Source organism: Cavia porcellus, unplaced genomic scaffold, assembly GCF_034190915.1.
Source record: "Cavia porcellus strain 051 isolate PalLab524CR breed Dunkin Hartley unplaced genomic scaffold, mCavPor4.1 scaffold_5, whole genome shotgun sequence".
NCBI classification, from domain to species: Eukaryota; Metazoa; Chordata; class Mammalia; order Rodentia; family Caviidae; genus Cavia; species Cavia porcellus.
The window spans coordinates 32565459-32587409 of NW_026947488.1; the positions used below are offsets into that span (position 1 = coordinate 32565459).

The window sequence follows — 21951 nt, forward strand, 5'->3', positions numbered from 1 at the left end:
AGAGATTTCAGGTGTGCAACTTCCATTTTCTTCCACGGCTATATCTCCCAGAGTTGTTCTGTGTGGGCTGGAGGTCTGAGATTGCACTTTGTTCCTTCATCTTGACCTTTTCTTAGGCTTCTCTCAGTAAGCTGGTTTCAGGCACTTCTCACATTGGCTGCCCCTCTGTGGTATAGGAGAATGGGCCAGGCACCTGGATTTCTCCAAACCCAGTTTCCCGGGGAGGCAGTGGGGTGTGGGACAGACTTCTCTAGATCCATGTGGCTACACTGAGGCTTCCCTGATGGCCGTAAGTGCATGGTGGTGGGGCTGCTGCTTCTCTCAGCTTATGTGGCTACCCTAGGACTCTCCCCAATGGCAGCAGGCGCACAGAACCATGTTCCTCCTGTGCTGGCTGCCCATAGGAAGCAAGCATCTCCAATGCCAGCCTATGGGTACAGAGGGCGTATCTGGCTGCTTCTCCCTGCCTGCACTGGTTATCCGAGGGAAGCAAGCTTTCTGATAGTGGTGGGTGCACAGGGGCAGGTCTGGCTGTTTCTCCCTGCCTGTGCTGGCTGCCCACAGAAGGCAAGCCTTCTAGTGGCCTCTTGTAAATTAAGAGTAATATTATATTTCCCTTGTGTTTCCTTCTTTCTTCCTTTATATAGATCCACATTTCTAAATATTTGAAGCATGATAAAAATGTTTGAATTAAAAAGATTGCAGTAAAAGACATGTTACTGTTACTGTCCTCACTTCACACACACTCATGGTATCATTTCTGCCACTTTCTGAAGCATCTCGGGAGTCCTCTTTGGTACTCACAAGTCTGTACTTGCTGTCTTAGCTGCCTCTATGGTTCCTTTGGAGGCAGCTAGAGTCCCTTTGTATCAGATCCAGTGAATAGGGTGGATGAGGGCACAACATCATGTTTTTATTTGACTGAAGTCGCAATGAATGTTTTGAATCAATTCAGGGCATTAATGAAGAAAATACCCACGAAAGAGGGCTTCTAGAATTGCTTCAAGAATGTGTCAAGAATGATGGGTAAGTGTGTTGGAACCAAGGGAGAGGATTTTGAAAGGACTTAATGCAATGTGTCTTTTGCTGTAGTAATTTTTAAATGTAAGCCTTCATCATAGTTTTTGATCTGGCCTGGGTCATTTTCTTTCTGCCTGAAGAATTGCGGTAGTATTTCCTCCGGACCTGGCCTGCTGGCAATAGGTTTCCTTCGCTGACTGAGACGGCATGCACTCAGCTTTCGAAGGCTGCTTCCCCATGAGCAGCTCTTGTGGTTGTTTGCTTACCCGTGTCTCCTCCCTGTCCTGCACATTCTTAGCTTTCTGAGAGGACGATGCCTGTCACCTTTACCCTCGTCTCCTACAGGTCAAGCTTCACCCTGCTCACCTCCTTTGGAGACATCTTTCTTCCAGATTTCTTTCTGCTTTCACTTTCCCACAGTTTAAATGTGATGCAGCTGGGTCTTCCTGGTTGCTATTTGCTGGGTTTTATTCTCACCTCCTTAGCACTGTCTCCTCTTTTCAGCACTGCGTTCAGTGTCTGGGACCTCACAGTGAGCTCTCTGCACAGTTCTCCTCCATGGTGTGGTCACACTCTCAGCATTTTCTACTGCTTGCTGCTCTAAAGCTTTGCGTTCTGCTGCTTTTCTCTCCAGTCTATTCTCTCTGTTTCAGGGAGGGTCGTCCCTTTGACTATCTCCAACGTCACTAATTCTTTCCTTGGCCATGTTAAGAAGCCTTGTGAACCCTATGACACGATTTTCCACATCCGCAAGGACTCAGGTCTACAGCAGCAAGCCCCATAAGTTGATTTTTATTTCTAGCATCTTTCTACAGTTTTCATCTCTCTGCTGACAATACCCACATTCCTGCATGAGACCTACTTTTCCGTGAGAGCCTTTAGGGTCGCTGTCACAGCTGTCTTCACTCCCTGGTCTGTGGGAAGGTTCCAACTCCTGGGTTAAGGTTGTGTTTGGTTCTGCTGATCACCCAGTCCCCTCAGCCTCTCCTGACTTTTGGAATGTGTTCCTAGATTTGGCTGAAGGCAGCTGGCATGGGGGGTGGGTAAGTAAGGTGAGTCTCTGCTGTGAGAGGTCATGTTAGCATGCTGAGGAGATGGAACGTTTTTGATATTTATTGTTGTTAGGTCTCAGAATCTTCAAATTTTTCTAATGTCCTTATTTTTACCTCCCCTGGTGGCTTTGGGGTTCCTGTGTACTTTTCCACAGAAAGAGGCATTTAAGCCCCAGGCCCAAGCAAAGTTTGCTCCCGACAGTAGAGCAGGGATGGGCGGGGGGAGAGGTCCTCAGATCTTCAGTCACTTTTTGGGGTGCACTCCAGTGAAGGCTGTCTTAGGGGACTTTCCTGCCTTTTCCAGAGCAGTTTCCCCATCAAGAGCAGGGTGAGCCCACAGCCTGGGCCAGCTGTGTATAAAGGCACACAGAGGTGGGTGGACAGTCACTCTCAGGTCTCTTTGGGAAGACAATGTGGCCAAAGTTTCTCATGGCTTTTGCTTGGCTGGGTGGGCTTAGAGGTCTAGGAAACCTCACTGGGTCAGCTCTGTGGGACTGAGAAAGGCCCACAAGGCCACAGCACTGCTCATGGATGAGGCCAGGGTCTCAGAAGCCTGGACTTGGGCATTACATTTGGTTCCTGCCCCTTGGTGCTGGGTAAGTGGAAGACCACTGAAAATGAAGAGGAAGAAAGGAGACACCAGCAGATCAGCCAATGGCTGGCACCAGTGGCAAAAGGACTGGAAAACACATGAACAAGCAGAGTGTAAACTTGGGAACACAGCTCTGCAGCACGCCTGGGCCAGCTGTGTATAAAGGCACACAGAGGCGCTAAAGACACTGTAGGTCTCAGGAGTCTTGTTAACCTGAAACAGGATGTTCTTTTTGGGTAAGACACTTCAGAAGGAAAGTTGTCCTGTCATCATTTTCCTGGGGCTCTGAGAGCAGATGTGTGGTGTGCTCGTTCTGTTCTCTCTCTCTCGGGAATGCAGGCTCTTGGACCTCCCCCAGAGAGCTGCTGAGGTTCCTCTTCTATGCTCCTGCCCCTGATGTCTTTGTTTAGTCCCCCACTGCCCTGACTAGCAGAGCAGGCAGCCTGACACCTGGCTTGTGTGAGCAGTTGGCTGCTATGACGAGGACCCAGCTGGTTCAAGGACAGATGGCCTGAGTCCTTCCATGGACATGGCCTGGCTGGAGCCCCAGCTGGCCGCCAGCACAGCATCCCAAGCAGAGAGTGGTGATAGCTGCAGGTGTCTCAGCCTCTGGCTCTCAAGTCATCCCAGCCTTGAGTCTCCCCAGCTGAGGTCCCAGGTGTCCCAGAGCAGGGACATACCATCTGCATGATGCCTCCCCAGCTTCCAGCACACAGCACCTGTGTGCATTAGCAGCTCAGGCTGCTAGGTCTGGACCAACCATTACCAGGTCATCATCTTCAGTAGAAACCTGTGCTTTACCAGCGAACTGGGTGCAGGCATTCTGTGAGATTCGTTCTGTACACTCAGCAGGGAGGACATGGATGGTGGCTGGGACTTGGCAGGAAGTGGCATGGTGTTATCCTGATGAGGGATTCACCTCCTCCTTGTGTGTTCCAGGACTCTGAACTTGCATTAGCTACTGGGTTTTTGGGTCCATGTTAGAGTCTTGGGCCTCAGTTTCCTCATCTGGAACCTGATAATACACCTTGCCTCATGCAGGGATTGAGCCTGGAAGGCTGAGTTCCACTTCCTCCCTGATTTTGTGCATGACATCAGATGAGGCCATGCATTGGGGTACGGTGAGGCCAGATCACCATCCAAGAGATGCCTGTGCCATCATCACGGGGGAACACTGGAGTTCGAGGGCTGCCCTGTGTCTTTGCTCTTTTCCCAGTCACAATGCCCAGACCTGGGGACTGGTGAAGGAGGGAGGTGCGTGGCTCACGTCTCTGGAGAGCACAGAGCTGGAGTCTGGGTGAGGCCTCATAATGGCCTGAGGTGGCAGAGGTGTCCTATGGTGGAACAAGGTGAGGGTGCCAGCTCCATCGCTTTGCCCTTCTTAGGAAGCCACTGAGGCTGCCTCGGGACCCCATTGCAGCCCCCTTCAGCACAGCATGCTCCGGGGCTTCAGGCTCTGGACACTGTTAACACTCAACCCTGGGGACAAAGTCTCCATGCAGGGGCTTAGGGGAAAACAGTCAAAGCACAGCAAGGATTCTGCAGCACAACACTGTGTGCTTGCACCCTAACATTAAAATAAAAACAAGGTTTGCATAGTGTCCTGAAGCCAGGTGTGTGCTAGTATGTGCAAAGGTGTGCGTGAGCACATGGATGTGTATGTGTGTGCACACAGGCATATATGTGTGCATATGGGTGTGTGTGCGCATATGCACAGTGCCTGCTTCTTGTTGCCACATGGTCCCTGCTGGGAGGTGCACTGAGGTCAGAAGGCATGAGTGGCATGGGAAGGGGAGGTGGTTTTCTGGCTTCTTGGCACTGTCCACACCTTCCTTTCTCTTTGCTGTGGCTGCTCCCTGGGAAAGAAGTAGGCTCCAAACACCTGCCTCACGCTGGACAAACTAAGGCCTGAGGATATTGGCTTGGAAGCTGAGCCCTGCACCTGCTGCCCCTCCCTTGTCCCATATGCCCAGGCAGCACCTGCCATGTGTAGAGTTGTCCTGTGGTCAGGTACAGTGACTCCGACCTCCATCCCTGTTGTGTTGTTGCTTCCTAAGTATTGGGGACACAGAGGCAGGGTGAAGGCCCCATGGGGACATGTTGCCTTCCAGTCTTCTTCATAGGAGAAACATGAGAAGGGATTTCACTAGGACAGTGACGACTGGATATGAGGTGGGAGGACCCTGGGTCCAAAGATACAGGGTCCACAGTGGGCACACAGATGCAGGGTCCAGCCCTGGCCAGGTTACTCTTACCCTGATTGGAGGATCCATACCCAGGAGGCAAAGTCAGCTGGGGCCACTGTGAAGGAGCCCAGGCCTGACACAGGCTCACCATCCACTGTCAAAGCACCAAGAAGATCCCATTGTAGCCCCACTTGCTCCAGCCACTCAGCCTGTGGGAGGCACTCCTCACCCTGCCAACGTCAGGGCCGACTGCCAGTTCTCTCTGAGACTCTGCATGGTAGGGGAGCACATGCGTGGGTCCTTCCAAGCTTCAATTCAGGCTGTGTTCCTGTTGCTTCAGTCTGGGATGAGTGGGGCAGATGCTGAGGTCATTGGTTACAGGAGTCTGACGCATACTGAGTGCACAGACACGAGGTGCAGTGGGGAGAGGCAGAGATGAGAGACTTCCAGAGGAAGGAAAAGGCACCATGGTTATAGTCAGGGCCTAGCCTGCTCCATTAGCTCTACCGTGCTGAGGTCAGGGCAGTTGATACAGCAGGAGGGACGCTGACACTGCACACCTCTCCCCAGCTCCAAGGGACCAGGTAACCGCCAGGATAATGGAGCTGCCAGCAAGGAGGGCTTTCTCTGCTCCAGCTTTTCGAATGACAGAGCAGCAGGCTAGGGAAAAGCTTGTGGGTCAGAGATGCTGCTGCAGTGCAGAGAGCAGGATGAACCCTAGGGTCCTGGGGATGGGACATTGTGACCTTAGGGTCCTCACAGCAGAGACGCTGCAGGCCTCACTTCCAGACACCCTGACCCTGGACTGCTGCTGTGGAACCTGGCTCCAGATGAATCTTTTTCCCCACCTAGGTGCTTAGGGGCAAGGAAGTGGCCACTGCAGAGCTGTGTGCTCAGGACGGCAGGCACTGTGGCCACCATGATGAAGCCTGCATGTGACAGGAGGACATAGCAAGCCCATTCCTCACTGCTGTGACTCACAGCCTGCATCGGGCAAGGTGAGGATGGAGATCCTCTGGCCCCAGAGGTTAGCAGGAATGGGGTCTCCCTCCTCTTCAGCTCAGTGGAGTGCTGTCCCAGCAGGGGTGGGCAAGAGGACGGTGTGAGTGGACAGCTGTGAGCTCCAAAACCTTGTTATCACTGAGCATGGTGGCTGAGATTGCAATCCCAGCCCTCTAGAAGGATGAGGCAGAAGATGGCAAGTTTGAGCTCGGCCAGGGTAATGCAGTGACTTCAGAAAGCTCTGTGGCACACACGACCACTCTCAACTCTACCATCTTGCAGTTAACCAGCCCATTCAGGGCTCCTGGTGACCAACTGTGATATGCGAACACTGAGCATTGAAACTGTTCCCTTAGTTTCTGTATGGTAAGTAAAAGTAATGATATAGCCTGGGTGGCTTCCTACCAGTGTGGTTGGTCCACACGACCTTCCATACCCCGCCTGCCTCTCCAGTGCTGCAGCGTCCAAGTTCCTGGCCTTGGAAACCATCAGAAGGGACCAGGGTAGAGGACAGAGGTGGAGGCTGGAGATGTCACTCTGGGTTGACTGCAGGTATGGCCCATGTCCTGCCACCTATGGTGGGTGGACAGTCACTCTCAGGTCTCTTTGGGAAGACAATGTGGCCAAAGTTTCTCATGGCTTTTGCTTGGCTGGGTGGGCTTAGAGGTCTAGGAAACCTCACTGGGTCAGCTCTGTGGGACTGAGAAAGGCCCACAAGGCCACAGCACTGCTCATGGATGAGGCCAGGGTCTCAGAAGCCTGGACTTGGGCATTACATTTGGTTCCTGCCCCTTGGTGCTGGGTAAGTGGAAGGCCCCAGTCTTCAGTGAGCCAGGTGGGCAGTTCTGCCTTCAGGGGCTGTGACTTACATCGGCAATGTCCCCAACATCTCCTGAGCTCGGAACATTTGGAAGGTGATGACATCATGGCTGTACTGCACTCATTGGTAGATCAGCTGACTGATGAACTTGGACTGAGCCACTCTTAGGAGGCGAGGCCCATCTGAGTCCAGGGGTCACTGGGGAGGGAGCAGAAGGCACTCCTTCCTCTTTCTGCTTCCTGCCTGCCATGGTGTGAGCAGCTGTCCACATCCAACTCTTCCACCACAATGTTTGCACCCTAAAGCCAGCGAATCGGGGACTGAATCCTCTAAAGAACATGAGGTGAGACAGAACGAATCTCTCCTCTAAGAATTGTGGATGTGGGGTCCTGGTCTCAGTGGCTAGCAAAGGGACTATGGTGGGGGCTCATGGCACCCTATCAACTCCAGCCACGAATGCCACAGAACAACCATGTGCAGGAAATGTCCCCAGAGATCGCTGCAAGTCCAGAAGAAGCATTCGCACCTCAGCAGAGTGTGATTTCAACCCAGGTTCCACATGTGTGGGGAGCACACGGACATCACCCTGCACAGTCTGCTATACCCCATGATTATAGTACCAAGCTACTGATTACTGAGACCATGCCTCATCTGTAAGATATCCATCCAAAATGTCTTAGGAAAAAAATCAGACATGATGTATTTGTTCACTTATTCACCCAAATAAGTTATAGTCAGGGATTGATTCCAAGGGGGAGAAAAAAGATCAGAAATTTGATTTGTCTTGGCTGCCCCAGATCATTAATATTTATGAAGAACTATGGATTCAGAAGGTACACAGCAGCTCTCAGATGCTACAATCAGCATATTAAATATGCATATAAAGAGAAAGACAGAGAGAGAGAGACAGTCGGAGACAGAGAGAGAAAGAGACAGACAGAGAGAGACAGAGACAGAGAGATCCCCTAGTGCCCATGAAGACCTGGTGAGTGCTTGTTGGGAGCCACAGCACCACTAGGTCACCCTGAGTGACGGACGTGAGGCCTGTAGGAAAGAGCAAAGCCTGAGCTAGATTACCCCTCCCATCGAGTGTGCTAAGATGGCGCTTATCTCCTGCTTCCTGCTTGGTAAACAACCCGCCCTGTAAGATCTCCTGCTTCCTGCTTGGTAAACAACCCGCCCTGTAAGATCTCCTGCTTCCTGCTTGGTAAACAACCCGCCCTGTAAGATCTCCTGCTTCACAACCCGCCCTGTAAGATAGTCTGCCTAGCAACAACTGAACCCTATAAAAGTGAGTGCCTCTCCCGCCAAGAGAAGAAGAAGAAGCAAAAGAAGCAGAAGAAGCACGCAAGGAGCCGCGGAGAGCGGACCGGTAGAGGCTTCGGGACAGACTGTAGGGAGAAGCACGCAAGGAGCCGCGGGGAGCGGACCAACAGAGGCTTCGGCCGGGAGGATTCCCGGGGCAGGCTGTACGGAGAAGGAAAATAAAAGAAAAGGTTGTCCACTGCCAGACTTTGTTGTGTGTCCTTCCTGCCGTCCGGGAGTGACACCGACAAGTGCTGAGTGGTTGCTGCACCTCTGCCCATGTGTGCGGGGCCATCCTGTCCCCTGGCAATGTTTTCTTACTGATTTGTCTACAAAGCAGTGTGGTGCCTCCACCAGGCTGGGCTCTAGCAGCCGGGCCACCAAGCTTCCATCTACCTGTAGCCCCCTTGGGCTGCTGAGTGTCTGAACTCTCTTCCTAGGAGGTCCAGTCACTGCCCTCCACCCCCAGGCTGGGATATTCTTCCCTCTTCTGCTCCCTGACTTCAGCAGGTTCCCATGGGTCCTCCTGACAGGCACACTGACCCTGCAGCAGTCCCTGCCTACCAGACTCATCACGGGTGGGACTCAGTTTCTGTAAACCTAGGCACACTTGAGAATAATGTACTGAGGACAAAGAAGGAGATGGTGGGGTACACAGGATGCTACCCGAGACTTGATGACTGGGCATGGCCAGCAGCTGTAGAGAGCAAAAGGTTTCGCTGTCTCATGACGACATGTCCTAGGCATATAAGATTGGGAAAAAAATAATGAAAATCTCAAAAGTCTCTGTTACTAAGCTTAGGGAGTCAAATACAACAATTCTGGGGCTCTAGGGGAGGAATGGTTAGAAAGACAAACACCCAGAGCATTCAGTTTGGATGTTTGGGGAAGAGGTCCCAGGGCAGTGATCATGTCAGATCACACGGGGTGGGGAAATGAACTGTCCTAGGCACTGTGAGGGAGTCTCCTCTCTGTCCTCCTATGCCCAAGTACTCCACCACCCATCCCCAGGAGTCCCTTCTCCATCGCTCCCTGTCAGGTTTCTCCCTGGTGTCAGAAGGAGGTGGGGCCCTGGTCCTGTCTAGTCCCCCCCCCCCTTCCCAGCTGTGTGACAGCTCCTGGTCACTCATGGCAGAAGGCAGTTTGGGCTCCAGTTAGTGCCAGGGTAATGAGTGTTCCAGCAGCAGAGACTACATCTCTCAACCCAGACTTCACATCCTGAACTCAAAGTGCCATCATTGTAAAGGGCACATGTTCCTGGTCCATGCAACCAGGGGCATGCAGAAACACAAATACCTACACCTTGTAATGCAGGGCTAGGAGACCTTGCAGAGACATTAAAGAGCAGTGTAGGAAGCACCAAAGAGACAGAAGCTGATGCATCATTATCAGCCCAAACCAGGGGATAAGGCTCTGGAGGGCGGGTGGGCCTGGGGCATCACACCCGGGAGGGTTGCTGGCCTGTAGGGGTACTCTGCAGAGGGCCAGCTCTGCTTACTTGGTGGGGTAGTGAGGATCTGGGTTGGGGCTCAGAGCCCACCCAAGAGAGAGACATGGTTAAATGAGCCCCTGTGGTGGGCCAGAGTGCCACAATGGGAGGCCACAGGGAAACCGAGGCAGAGCATGCTCTGTAACACGGCACCCCCTACACTACTATGGTGCACGGAAGAAGGTGTCCCCATACTGAGCCCAAGTCCTGGGAAAGCCCAGAAAGAGCTGTGTGAGGAGAACAAAGAATCCACCAGCCCTCTGACCCTCCAGATGCTCTGTGAGTACCGCTCTGAACTGTGCCCCACCTGCGACCAGGGGTCCAGGAAGATGGATCAGGAAAATAGGGTGTGCAGAAAAGGTAGACCCCAGGGCTGTAATTACCAGGCAGAGACCAAAAAACACCTCTGCTTCCATGTTCCAGAGACAAAAGTGCAGCTTGAAAATCTTGGCAGGTAATTAGAACAGGAAAAAAAGTTATAGCAGAACTGAAAAAGAAGACACATAAATAAACCATGAGGGGGCCTGGCAGAAGCTGAGAGGCTGCAGGGGAACTTGAAGGGAATTCCACTGCCAGGGGCCACCCTGGGTAAAGTCACAAAGTGCAGCTGTGAATTCACTGTCAAGGAGGTGATACCCAGCTGAGCTGAGTGGGTGTGGTTCTGGCATGGGAGACCCACTAAAGGGGGCCTGTTGTCAGAACCGTGTATAAAAGGGGAGGATTTCACACAATTTCCTTGGAAGGGTCTCGCTGCTGCTAGCTTTCATTCTGGGTTTTTTCAAGAGAAGATTGGGGTGTGCTCTTGGGCTGAGCCCTGATCTTTGCCTTTGTGGAGGATGGCTGGGGAGAGGAGAGGTGGGGAGGAGGAGGCCCAGGGAGAAGGAGCCTTAGGGAAGAGGAGCCCTGGGAAGGAGGGTCTGGGAGGAGGGCCTGTGAGGAGCACCAGCCTTGCCTTCCTCTCCAGTATGCAGTGCAGTCTCCTGGTTCTCGAAGCAGATTCCTCAGCTTCCTGCACTGCCTGCTGCTGCGGTGCAGGCTCTGCAGCCTCCAGCTCAGCCCCGGGGCTTTCCTCTTGGCCCATTCAGTCTCCCATTGCAGATTCCTCCGCTGCGGCTGTGGGCTGCGCAGGACCAAAGCTGCCTCGGGCTCCAACCCTTCAACTGGATTCTTTGGGTCTTGCTAGGACAGATCTCTTGCACTTTTCTACATTTGACTCTGGGCAGATACTGTCAGCTAATCTTGTAAATCTTTGTGTCACTAGATGCATCCTTTGTATTGTACTCAATATTTGCAAGGGAAACAGATTTAATGTAGACACAAATGGACACTTTTTTGGAAAGATAAATGGAAAAGTAATTGATAAGTAATCAAGGACACTGAGGCAGGAGGATTGCCATAAGTTTGAGGCCAAGTTTGGACTACACAAGCAAGTTCAAGGCCAGCCTCACTACATATCGAGACCTTATCTCAAAAAAAAAAAAAAAAATTCCCTGGACAAGCAAGAAAACAAAGTAAATTGGTATGAAACAGCAAAAGCAAAAGTGACCATGAGTGGTGTGCTGGGAGCCACACATGGGCACGCCAGGGTGTCCTAAAGCCCAGGGGCCCCATCTGGCGTCTGTGGACTTGGCTCTGGCTGTGCTGGACCTGGAGACCCTGCTTGCCCATCAGAGCCCATAGGGATGCGCCAGGCCCATCAGAGCTGTCCCTGTGCCCACACTGATTTGGGCACTCAGTGCAGACCCTGTGCTTGCAATGCTGGGATTACTCTTCTGCCTTGCAGGTGTGGGGCCCACTCCTGCACTGTCCTTTGAACTGTAGTGTTCTCCCGAGCCCAGGTAAGTGGAGTAGGCCACCCTGTGGGGTGCACCTCTTCTGTGGGACCACGCATCACTCACATAGGCTGTGTCTTGGACTTAGTGAGTCAGTGTCTACACTACAGGCCTGGCCCAGAATGGGCTTTGGGCTGCTATGTAACCCGGACTTGGGGCTCCCAGGGCTGAGAGGTGGTTGGGTTCAGGCATCTCAGCCTCTCGCAGCCACTCGGTTGCCCCAGGCTGTGGTTGCTAGCCTGCTCAGGGTTCAGGGCCACACAGACCTGGAGACCCCACCTGCAATCCTACTTGGTATCCTTGCACAGGAGAGCTGTGATCAGAGTGAGGTGCAGGGCAGCTGTCTGGGGTGGGGTCCCTGGCCATGAGTGTGGAGCTGGGCACCAGTGTGGCAAGTGACCACCTTGAATTCATTCGGTTTCCTCATTGCTGGCCTGGGGTTGTATCCCCAGTGCAGCACAAACACCCTGAGTATGCTGTGGGTTCTGGGGAGTCCAGTGAAGCCCTATGGAGCTGAGACGCACAGACCTTTCTGCCAAGACTCACAGGGAGTCCATCTACTCCAACCCAGCCAGACCTGGGCACTGGCTCAGCACCTCGGGAAGCCGGGCCCCTGCCCAGCTCAACATCTCCAGCACAAGCTGCAAATGGGCGCACTGGGAGAAAATGAAGGAAATGCTACCACACAGCGATGGCCCTTTAAGAAGCAAGGCCACAAAGTAGACGCTGCCCTGAGGGTAAGGTAGGTGAGGGAATCTCATGAGGCCCTTTCCAGTCTGGAGGCCAGGGTTACACCTCCCTAGCTGCCTCCCAAATGCAGGTGGTCACTGGTCAGCTGCCCTGCCTGGCTGCTCCTCAAATGCATGCTGGAGCAGGTCATGTGGTGAGGTAAACACCTGCAGGAGGCCAGCACCCTGAGCAGTGAGCAGAAGTCCCCAGCTGCTTTCCATGCCCTATTTTCAAATCATCTCCCTGACCTCATGTTTTCCCAAGGGCAGATCAGCTTGTTCTTTCCACATTTAAAATCTGGAAAGTGCGGTCACCATCCGGACCCTAGGGCGCTGTGCATCGGATGTGGCAGGGCTGGCCACTCACAGCACTAGGACAGAAGCCAGGGCCACAGATGGTACCATGGGCTCTGCAAAGAGCTCTGGCCATGCAGGGACGTGAGTCAGGGTTCTTTCTGGGAAATGGTCTGGAGCAGTGACAATCATCCTAGACATCCCGAGTGGAAATGAGATGGGAAATATCTGCTTCTGTTGTAGCAAGGGTGGCGTCCACCCTGTGTTCCACCAGGGGTCTGAGGGTGGCTTCGCACCTGCATCCCATATCCTCCTCTGGAAGCCTCTCCTGTAGAAGGAGAAGGTGGTGCATTGAACTTGCAGAGTTTGGAGGGATTGTCATGCAGAGTTAGAGACTGTCCTCACCCAAGGTGGCTTATTTTCTCCACAGTTTCACATCCTCTGGTCCTGCTGTGGTCAGAGAGAAGGCAGTGGGTCTCTGAAGTGACAGCAGGGCCACTGCCTCTTTGGGGACAGAGGAGCAGGCTTTAGCTACTCTGTGAGGACAGGTAGTCCCTGAAGCCAGACGTGTGGTTCTTCTGGCACAAGGTGGTGAGGTACCTTAAGCCCAGTAGTCACAGCCTAGCCCAAGGTGACATGGAGGCTGGAGCCAGGGTTTGGACCTCGGTCTGGGTTCCCCTGATGGTCCCCAGCAAGCTGAGGGAGGCCATACATATGCAGCCCTGCCCCTTCCTCCATGCATGTCTGTGTCCCAGGCCCCCCCATGTGCCAGAGCCCCTGCCGTGTGCTTCTTGGTCTTCAGCCGGAAGCAGCTGGTGAATCACCCCTGAGGATGCAGGCTCTGGAGAGGACAGGCTGTCACCTCGCTCTGCTCCTCTTGTATGTGTGCAAAGTCTTAACTGAAGTGTGTGTGCATGCAGGATTCAGGGACCACTGGTGAAGGCCCGGGCATCTCCACGGTGTGTGCCCAGTACCCAGGCCCTCTTGCCCCCCACAGTGCCCTGCTTGGCCTTTTGCAGCCCAGTGTGACTGATTCTTCCTGCACATGCAGAGGTGGCCAACTGACCTTGTTCCTCATAAGGCAGCCTGCACTCCTGTTCCAGCCTGACCATCCCCAGTGCCCAAAGGTGGTTGCTGCTTGGGCTGCTCTTCCCTCCAACAGGCACAGAGGCTACACAGTGTCCTCATTGCTGCAAACATCCTCCTTCAGACCCTTCTCCTCCTCCTCCTCCTCCTCCTCCTCCTCCTCCTCCTCCTCCTCCTCCTCCTCCTCCTCCTCCAGCAAACCTGCAGCGTCTCCCAACAGATGGTCTAGTCGTGGCCTTGTGGTGACCTGGGCCAAACCCCAGGGGAGCCTCAGGGCCAGTCCCAATCTCTGTTAGCAATGTCTCCTTCTGCAGGTCCTTCTGCGAATGCCACTGCAGTCTCTGTCCAGTCCTGCACTCCCCACACTCCTGGTGTGGTCTCCCCATCCCTGGAGCTCAGGCGCCCTCTCTCCTCCTGTCTACTGCTTGTGCCTCCTCACTGGACATCAGTTCTGTGTGCCAATGGGCCCTAGCAGGGCATACAGGCATTGGTGGGACAGGACAGCGCCCGGAGCCTGAGGACATGGTCACTGGCTCCACTGCCCCAGGGGAATGGTTCTGTGTTCCAGGGGCTGTGGTTCTGTGGCTGGAGTGATCCGTAAATTCATCATCTGGCTCTGAAAACCCTTTCCTCATTTAATTATTGTCATAAGGTTGCAGTTAGTAAAGAAAGAAACATTTTATGAAATGAAATTAAATAATGATATAATAAATGCCGGAATGTAGTGGACTCTGCCGGATGACTCCACACACATCTCCTGGGTGTCTGTCCCAGCCCCAAGACTGGGGTTCCCTGCTGCTGTCCTGGGGACCCAGTACAGGGCCCCAACGGCAAATCCCAAAGCCCATTCTGATGGCTTCTTCCTAGGCCACCACACCTCACATGGGTCATGAGGACGGCAGGTTCCAGGGGCCGTGGTCCTACATCTGTTTACTCCCATCTGAGTCCCTAGAGATGGAAAGCAGAGTCAGGCTGCAGACCTATGCCCTGAGGCAGGATGCTGAGTGTCCATCCCTGTGCCCTGCAAGTTCCCCTGCGGCTCCAGGAGTTGCCCTCATCTGTTCTCATTTTAAGTGCAGGTCACAGCTTTTCCCTGGCAGGTTCGCAGCCGAGGTTAAACATGAGCAAGTGCAGTCCCCTGGCAGACAGGGCTGCTCCACCCTTGCATCCCGAGAGCCTCCATTCCTAAGTGTGCCACCTCCACATCCAGCCCTCCTCACTGAGACTCCAGCACAGAATGGGCTCTGGGGTCCTGGCCAGCAGTGAGCCCTGTGGGAAATGCAGTGTGGCCATACCGCTGCCCCCCAGCTGCTCCCTGTATGCCTGGCTCCATCCCTGCCCAGCCCAGCCCAGCTGGCCACCCTCTGCCCAGGGAGGCCACGCCTAGCCCTCTGCAGAAAACCTTTGTGCCCAGGGATGATGCTTGACTGGGATGGTACCCAGAGAGGACACAGTGGTGAGCGCTCTCAGCAGCAGGTGTCGCCATGGCTCTGTCCTCTGGAAAGGGCTCCTGGGACCCTCAGCTCTACAGTTCCCTTCTCATATCCACAGGAGGTTGCCCAAGGATCTTGTGGGGCATTGTCCCTGCACGCCCATGTCACCCAAAGCCTCCTGGGACTAGGACCCCAGTTCCGCCTCTAACTCATGGGAATGACTTCCACATCTGTTAGGACTGGGAAACCAAAGCACAGCGGAGTGGCTGCTGGAGACAGCAGAACCTGAACACAGGACCTTAAGAATTCACACCGCCACTGAGCTGACCAGGCCACCATGCATGTTCTGCCCTGTTCTCTGGAACACCCATGCCTGCTTAGCCCTATGGATCGGTGTTGGACAGTGAGCAGATGCAGTGTAGCTCTCAGTGGGCAGCTGTGACAAAAGGAAAACCCAGTGCCACCCTGGGTGGTGGAAGGTTCCTGTAGAGAGCAGGTGGCCTTGTGGGCTGGGCACATACTCTCTGGCTGTCACCTCTTCTGGGCTGCACAACTCATGCCTGGGGACTAAAAGGCATTGGGGCGACCTCTAGTCTCTCCCCAAAGCCTGGCTCAGAACAGGCAGCCATTTGATTCTGGCCGATGTCTGCCATGTCTGCTGACTTGCTGCCACTCGTCCTCCAGGCGGTGCTGCCCTGTGGGCAGCTGGGGCCCTGTGTCTGTGTGTGGGTTGAGCAGGGACCCACGGCCCAGCCCAGAGCTGCAGACCGAGAGGGCAGCACTGCTAGGAAGGAGGCTCAGAAGAGATGAGGACACGGCCGCTCCCTCTCTGAGTTCTGTATAGAAATGCAGGACTGTGTAGTGGGTGGGGGTTGGGGTAGGTGGGAATCTGTTCTCCAGCACTGGGGGCCCTGGGGTCTTGGGGGGGCTAACCCTCCCTTCCTTCCATGCAGGCCACTGCTCCCGAACACACAGTGTTCTGAGATTCAAGAGAGCTCAAAAGCCTGCAAAAGCTGCATTCACTTTGTTTTTACTGCTTCACGTATAATAAAAGTCCCTTTGACCACTGTAGGAACAATGTCATGAGTCATCAGACACAGCCTCAGAGGCTGTACCATGCCGAGAATGAAATTGCCTCCCCAGAAAGAGAACCCAAGCGCTGGCCTTGCTGCAGCAGCAGACCTCATTCTGTCGTAATTGCCATCTTTAGGACAAAAGTGCTGTCCACTGCGTGCCTGGCTCCCGAAACTGGGGGTAAAGGGTGGGGATGGGCAGCAGAGACCTTGGAGGGCAGTGGCCAGGCTACAGCCTCTCCACCCCATCCCCCACTCAGCACCTGCTGATGCGCAAGGAGCCCATTGTCACCTCTGGGACAAGCAGTACCTCTGACTGTGAAATCCAAATAAAAATATTCAGACCCATCCTCAGTTTGGAAATCTAAACCCAGGAAGTTTGTGTGCCCATTCTCACACCCAGGCACACCTGGAGATGGGTACAGGAGGGAAGTGTGGGCACCATGGCCATCACCATTCAGTACATAGAAAGCCAGCGGCCATGCCCGTGCCAGGCTGGGTGCAGGGGTGCCTCTCCAGGGTCCTGACCACCCCTTTGGTGTGCAACTATTCCTGCTTGTTTGAGGTTCAGTTCACTATGAGCATTTACTCATCTACCACCCATCTGTCACTCATCCATCCACCCATCCACCCATCCTTCCATCCGCCTGCTGCCAAGTCCCTTCTCCAGGTCCTGCTGTGTCCCCAAGTTGCCTCCTCTTGCTAGTCACTGGGTGCCTGGAGTTCTGCCTATCCTGGAGGAGGATCTGTGCAACACATCATGGGACACATTCACAAGGAGTCCAGGTAGACGGATGAGGCCACTGTGGCGCCCTGAGCCCATCAGAAGCCATTCTCCCTGTGCCTGTCTCCAATAGATCACTGCCCTTGGGATGGCCACAGCCACTCCTGGCTCTTGGCTTCTCCTGGGACCGCCAGGGAAATGACCAGGCACCATTTAGCATGTATGGTGGGAGAAAAAATGGTTTATGGTTTCTCCTCTGCCAGTTTAAGCCGAGGTCGCCTACACAGAACCTGCTGAGAGACTCCTGTGCTAGCTGGGCACTAATTTGCAGCCAGTAGAAGAACCTTCTCAGGCCGGCCAGCTCTAGCCTCAGCCCCAGAGTCTTGGGAGCAAAGGAGACCACTAACAAGCATCCTGGAGTCTTCCTCCTTGCAACATGTGGGGGCTGGGCCCCCCACCTGCATCCACATGGGGACTCTGTGCCTGTGCCCACACAGGGCTGCCTCCCCCTGTTCACGCTGAGATGACAGCAGAGGCTGAGGTGAGGCTGTAATTTCATGCTTCACTGGCAAATGAATGTGTCTGCTCTGGGGAAAAAGGACATGGAGACTCCTGAGGGCTCCTGAACTCAGGCTCATCCTCCACTAGGGGTGAAAATCAGCTGAGGCTCCTGGGGGAACAGGGACAACGTGGAGATCACCCAGTGGGGAGTGTGGTGGAGAGGGCAGAGCTCACAGTCTCAGGCAGAACCATGCTGGGATCCCTCTTCCTTTGGGCTGGGGACCTGACTGCCACAGAGCAGGAATCCACTTACACACATGAGCCTTCATCCTGGACAGGGACACCTCTGTCCTCCTCACCACTGCCTCCTTACTGGTGCCCGCTTCCCACTCAGGAGAAGGCTGGGCCCCCAGAAGCTCTGCCCTCTGCTGAGTGAAACATATCCTCATCATGCATCCTCTCCCTGAAGGACAATGTGCCTGGGCCAGGGACAGCATGCCCAGGCCAGAGACAGGGCACCCAAGCTTGCTTGGTCTAGTGCACAGCCCTGCCTGTCCTCATTCTTTGAACCTCCTGGTCTGTCTGTGTCATGTCCATGGCACCCACCCATGGTACCACAATGTGTTGGCTGACGGATGGATGGAGGCCTCACCTCGTGGGATAGGTAGAAGGCTGCAATACCCAGCGGCCAGAAGCAGCAGAGCATGGAGAAGACGCTGAGCCCCAGGTGGTCCCGTGGAGGCATCATGAGGAAGTTGTCCTCACTCTCGGTGTCGCTGGAGTAGTCGCTCTGTAGAGGGAGGAGGGCAGGAGAGGGAATTAGTTCAGGGTTGGTCAGTCTGATGGAAGGGGCAGCACCAACCCCCAAAGCTGCCGTCCCTGATGCTACAGTCACATCCTGCAAGTGCCATCCCCAAACCAGCACCTCTGGTCTATGGATGAGGACAGTAAAAGCAAAACCCAGAGGAGGCCTTTCAGTGGCTCATCAGGGACAAAATCCCACAGAGCCAGTCACAGCCCAACATCCCCAGTGCACAGTGGCACAGCTCACGATTTCCGACCACCATCACCTTGTCAGGTGTGAAGCAGGTTTTTGACCTAAGATGCTTTTGACAAGCGATGGTTTGTTATAAATGGAGGAGCCTCCTTGTCAAAGATCTTTGCATGCCTGGGCCGGGATAGTGGGAATAAAGCTGTCACTTACAGGATCTGGGGCAGGGACTTTCAGGGGCCTTGTTCCATGTGGTTTGGAATTTTACTGCAATTTCCTGCTGGTTTATGGAACCTAGCGGGGCTGTGTAGATGGAAGATTACCGTTCTGAATTTGCCTCCAAACTCCCTGACTCTGAGCCACATCAGGACATGGGGGTCCTGGCGCCCACCCTTGCCTGAGCTCTGTCCTGAGGAACCATGGCTGCTCTGTAAGAAGCTGCCTTTGGGTGTGGCTCTGCCACCCAGTGGCTGGTCATGCCTGAACCAGCATCTCCTGGAGACTTTGGTGTGGGGGATCTGAGGGGGGCAGTTCAGAGAGTTCCCAGCATCATACTGCTGATTTCCTATACAGATGGAGTGGTTGCCCACCAGGTGGTGTTCCCCAGGACTCAGGAAGGATAGGAGCACTAATGCCCTGCTGGGGCTTGGCCTGGGGCCACCAAGGACACATGCAGTGCTTGTCTCTGGGGAGATCTAAAAGGACAGAAGCCACCTTCCTGCTCATCCTCTATACCCTGCTACCCCCAGCCACTGACTCAGACATAGAAAAGGCCCATGATGATGGGTTCATTTCCTGGTTTTGCAAATTAAATGCACAGACTGTTGGTCATGGCCGCTGACCAGCATGTGGATGGCTGGTGCTGCGAGGGATGGAGCCCTGTGAGCCCAGCACTGGTCTTGGGGACAGAGAGGAGCAGCACTTGCCATGGGTCTATTGACTGTAAGTAGGGACTTCACTGTCTTGGCGCTGGTGACTCTGTCCACACTGCTGCCCCACAGACCTGCAGTCTGATTCTGATGCTCTACTCCACAGGGCGGGGTACATGGGAAGGATCAGCCAAGGCCATGGGCCAGTGCCAGGCCACTTGTGCACCCTGTGACACTGCTCTTGCTGTGCCCAGGTGTGAGATTGCTGCAGTCCCATCCACATGTCTGGGACAACTCAACACCTGTCTGCAGAGCCACAGCTGTGCAATCTCCACTCCTTTACTGTGCGTGTTGGCTCCCATGTGGTCTTGGGAACAGTAACCGGAAATGAAAATTACTGTCATTATAGTCCTCAGGGGTGGAAAACAAAACCACCCTGGGATGCACAGTGCTGGAGAGCTTTGCAGACTGTGGGCTGCCTGTGTGGCAGTGGGAATAGCTCATGGGGTGGAGGTTGTGCAGGGCTGAGCTGAGGGTCCTCCTGCTGGGCCACCATGCACAAACCCTATGCCCTGGAGGTCTCTGGCCCCCTGAAAGCAGAGACAGCTATGGCAGAGTCCAGCCTGGGACCAAGTTGTCTGTGTCTCGAGATCACATGCAGGGCAGGGGGCCGGGTCACAGCGCAGCTACCTCTCCTGAGCTTCAGTGTCACCCTAAACTTACCTGAGCCATGCAGCAGGTGCAGGCAGCACAGGTAGAGACCTTAACACAGCAGGCACCCATCTGTGTGCACACCTGTTTATAGCCTAGTTGTCAGGTGTTTGCTTTCTGTGTGTTTCTCCTAGTTGCATGATGTCATCAGCACCTAAGCCCTTCATTTCCACAACCACTCTGGTGGTGATGGCTGCTTTTATTGACTTTTGTGTGTGTGTGGTTTTTTTTGTCTTTTTCGTTTTTATCGGTACCAGGGATCAAACTCACGACTGCCTGCTTGCAAGACAGGCGCTTATGCCGCTGAGCTAAATCCCCAGCCCCCTGACTTTTGTGTTTTACGAAGGCTCTGAGAGACTGGAACCCTTGGTGACTTGTCAGATCCCAGCATGACCTGCTCCTGGCTGCCAGGCCACAGAGCTATACCCAAGTGCTCCTCCCTGGGCCCTGGGCTCCAGGCAGTTTTGGGGGTGGATATTTTGGTCACACCACACCTGCTCCGCCTCCATGGCCAGTGTGTCCCTCTTCTGTGACCCAGGACTCTTACACTGCCTCTTGGTTGGCCATTCCATGGACTTCAGTGACCATAGCAGTCTGTTGTTTTTCCTGGGAAAGTCCAGGCTCAGGACAGCTACCCAGAGCACCCCACAGGCTAGATATGTAGACCCCAGCTTTGGGAATGATGAGAATCATACTAAAATCCAGAAACAAAGACACAGATCCAGGTTTGTCTCCTGATGTGGCAGACTTACTTGATGATACACAGCAACCACAAGCTACAATAACAGTGTTGGGGCTGAAATGATTAATTGTATTTGATTACAGCAGGTAGACAGAAGCACTGGCTTCCTCTATGTGCCTCCTACAGCTGCTGCTCTGCGGAGTATGGGGGCTGGCCTGGGAGGCTGTGTGGATGGCAACACAGGCTGAGGAAGAATGCACTTCCACTGCAACAGACAGCATGCAGGGTCTCATGGCCCTCCCCTGGGGTGTCCATGAGGAAGGGCTCTGCTTTGAGCTGAGCCTTTGGAGAGGGGGCAGAGCAGGTAGGGATGGATACGGCCTGTCTGCTTTGCAGTGCTGAACCATGTGACCCCAGCCCTGCACTGGCGTCCACTCCACTGGGAGAGATGCCAACTCTTTCTCCCAAGGTTTCTTGTTGGATGTTGAAACAAATAATCACAATGCCAGAGACCAAACCAAGGCTGTCACCAGTCACCATGCTGTACCCTCCAGAGAGTGATGTCCAGCTCTGCACATCACATCTCTCTGCCCAAGTCTCACTGAAGTCCTAGGCTCCCTCTGTCCTCACCACTCTGACCTCACTCCTTGAGTCCACACAGAGTACCCTGTGAATGGCCAGGGCCACACTAAGGACACAGCTGCTGCCATGGGGAGCCGTGGAGACTTAAATCAGCACCAATAGAGCTCTCCCAACAACAGTTTCTGGGGTTTAGCACCTTGTCGCACACAGATGTGGTAGGTGTCTGTGTGGGACCAGGACAGGCAGGCACCACACAACCCTCAAGCATTGCTCACCCCTAGGAGCTGCCTGCTGGAGCTCTGACCTCAGTCTTCACCCTCAGGAGCCTCTGCTGCTCCTCCTCACATATTGTGACTCCTTCAGCCCTTTAGGTCCGGGCTCAGGTGCCCTTCTGCTCTGACTTCGATGGACACACCAAGGCCACTGCCACTTGCTCAGGGCTCCTCCCAAGATGAGGGCAGAGGTCCACGTGTTTTGTATCCAACTCCATTCTGAGCACCTACATGGTGTGCAGCATGTGTGAAAGTCACTTGGGGAACTGGGAGGGTCAGTGGGGTCTGTGCAGCACTGCCGACAAGGCTCCCCTCCACCCAGCTTGGAGTGTGCATGAATCCGCTGCCTCCTGCCCGGGCTCTCCCTGCAAGGCCTCATCTCATCAGGACTCTTCAAGGCACCAAGGTGCACACAGCTCAGAGGGGCAGAGGTGTACTGTGGCCTGTGTTTGCAGTCCATGTCCTCAGCTCCCAGGCAAAAGTGGCCTGGCAGGGGGGCTTGGTGGACAGGAAGTTTGTGCTGTGGTGGCTGGGAAGTGGAGAGGGGAGAAGGAGCTGCTGCAGGGTCAGAGACAGCAGAGCACAAATGGCCGAGACCCCTGTGCCTTTCTCTGCATCCTGGTGGCCCTGGGCCCTTCTGCTGTTGAGGGTGGTTTGGTCCTGGCACCCTACCTGCAGCACCGGTGTCACATGTCACCTGGTGAGAG

At 54.2% G+C, this 21951-nt stretch overlaps 1 protein-coding gene across 3 annotated transcripts in view; it reads right to left on the minus strand.

Annotated features, from left to right (window-relative positions):
- The window catches only part of Syndig1 (synapse differentiation inducing 1), an 81896-nt gene that overhangs the window by 9088 nt on the left and 50857 nt on the right, over nt 1-21951 (minus strand). For all 3 annotated transcript variants that reach the window (XM_063248605.1, XM_003476364.5, XM_063248606.1), the window contains exon 3: nt 17790-17927. In XM_063248605.1, the coding sequence (XP_063104675.1) occupies nt 17790-17927 (138 nt within the window). The remainder of the gene's footprint in view (nt 1-17789; nt 17928-21951) is intronic.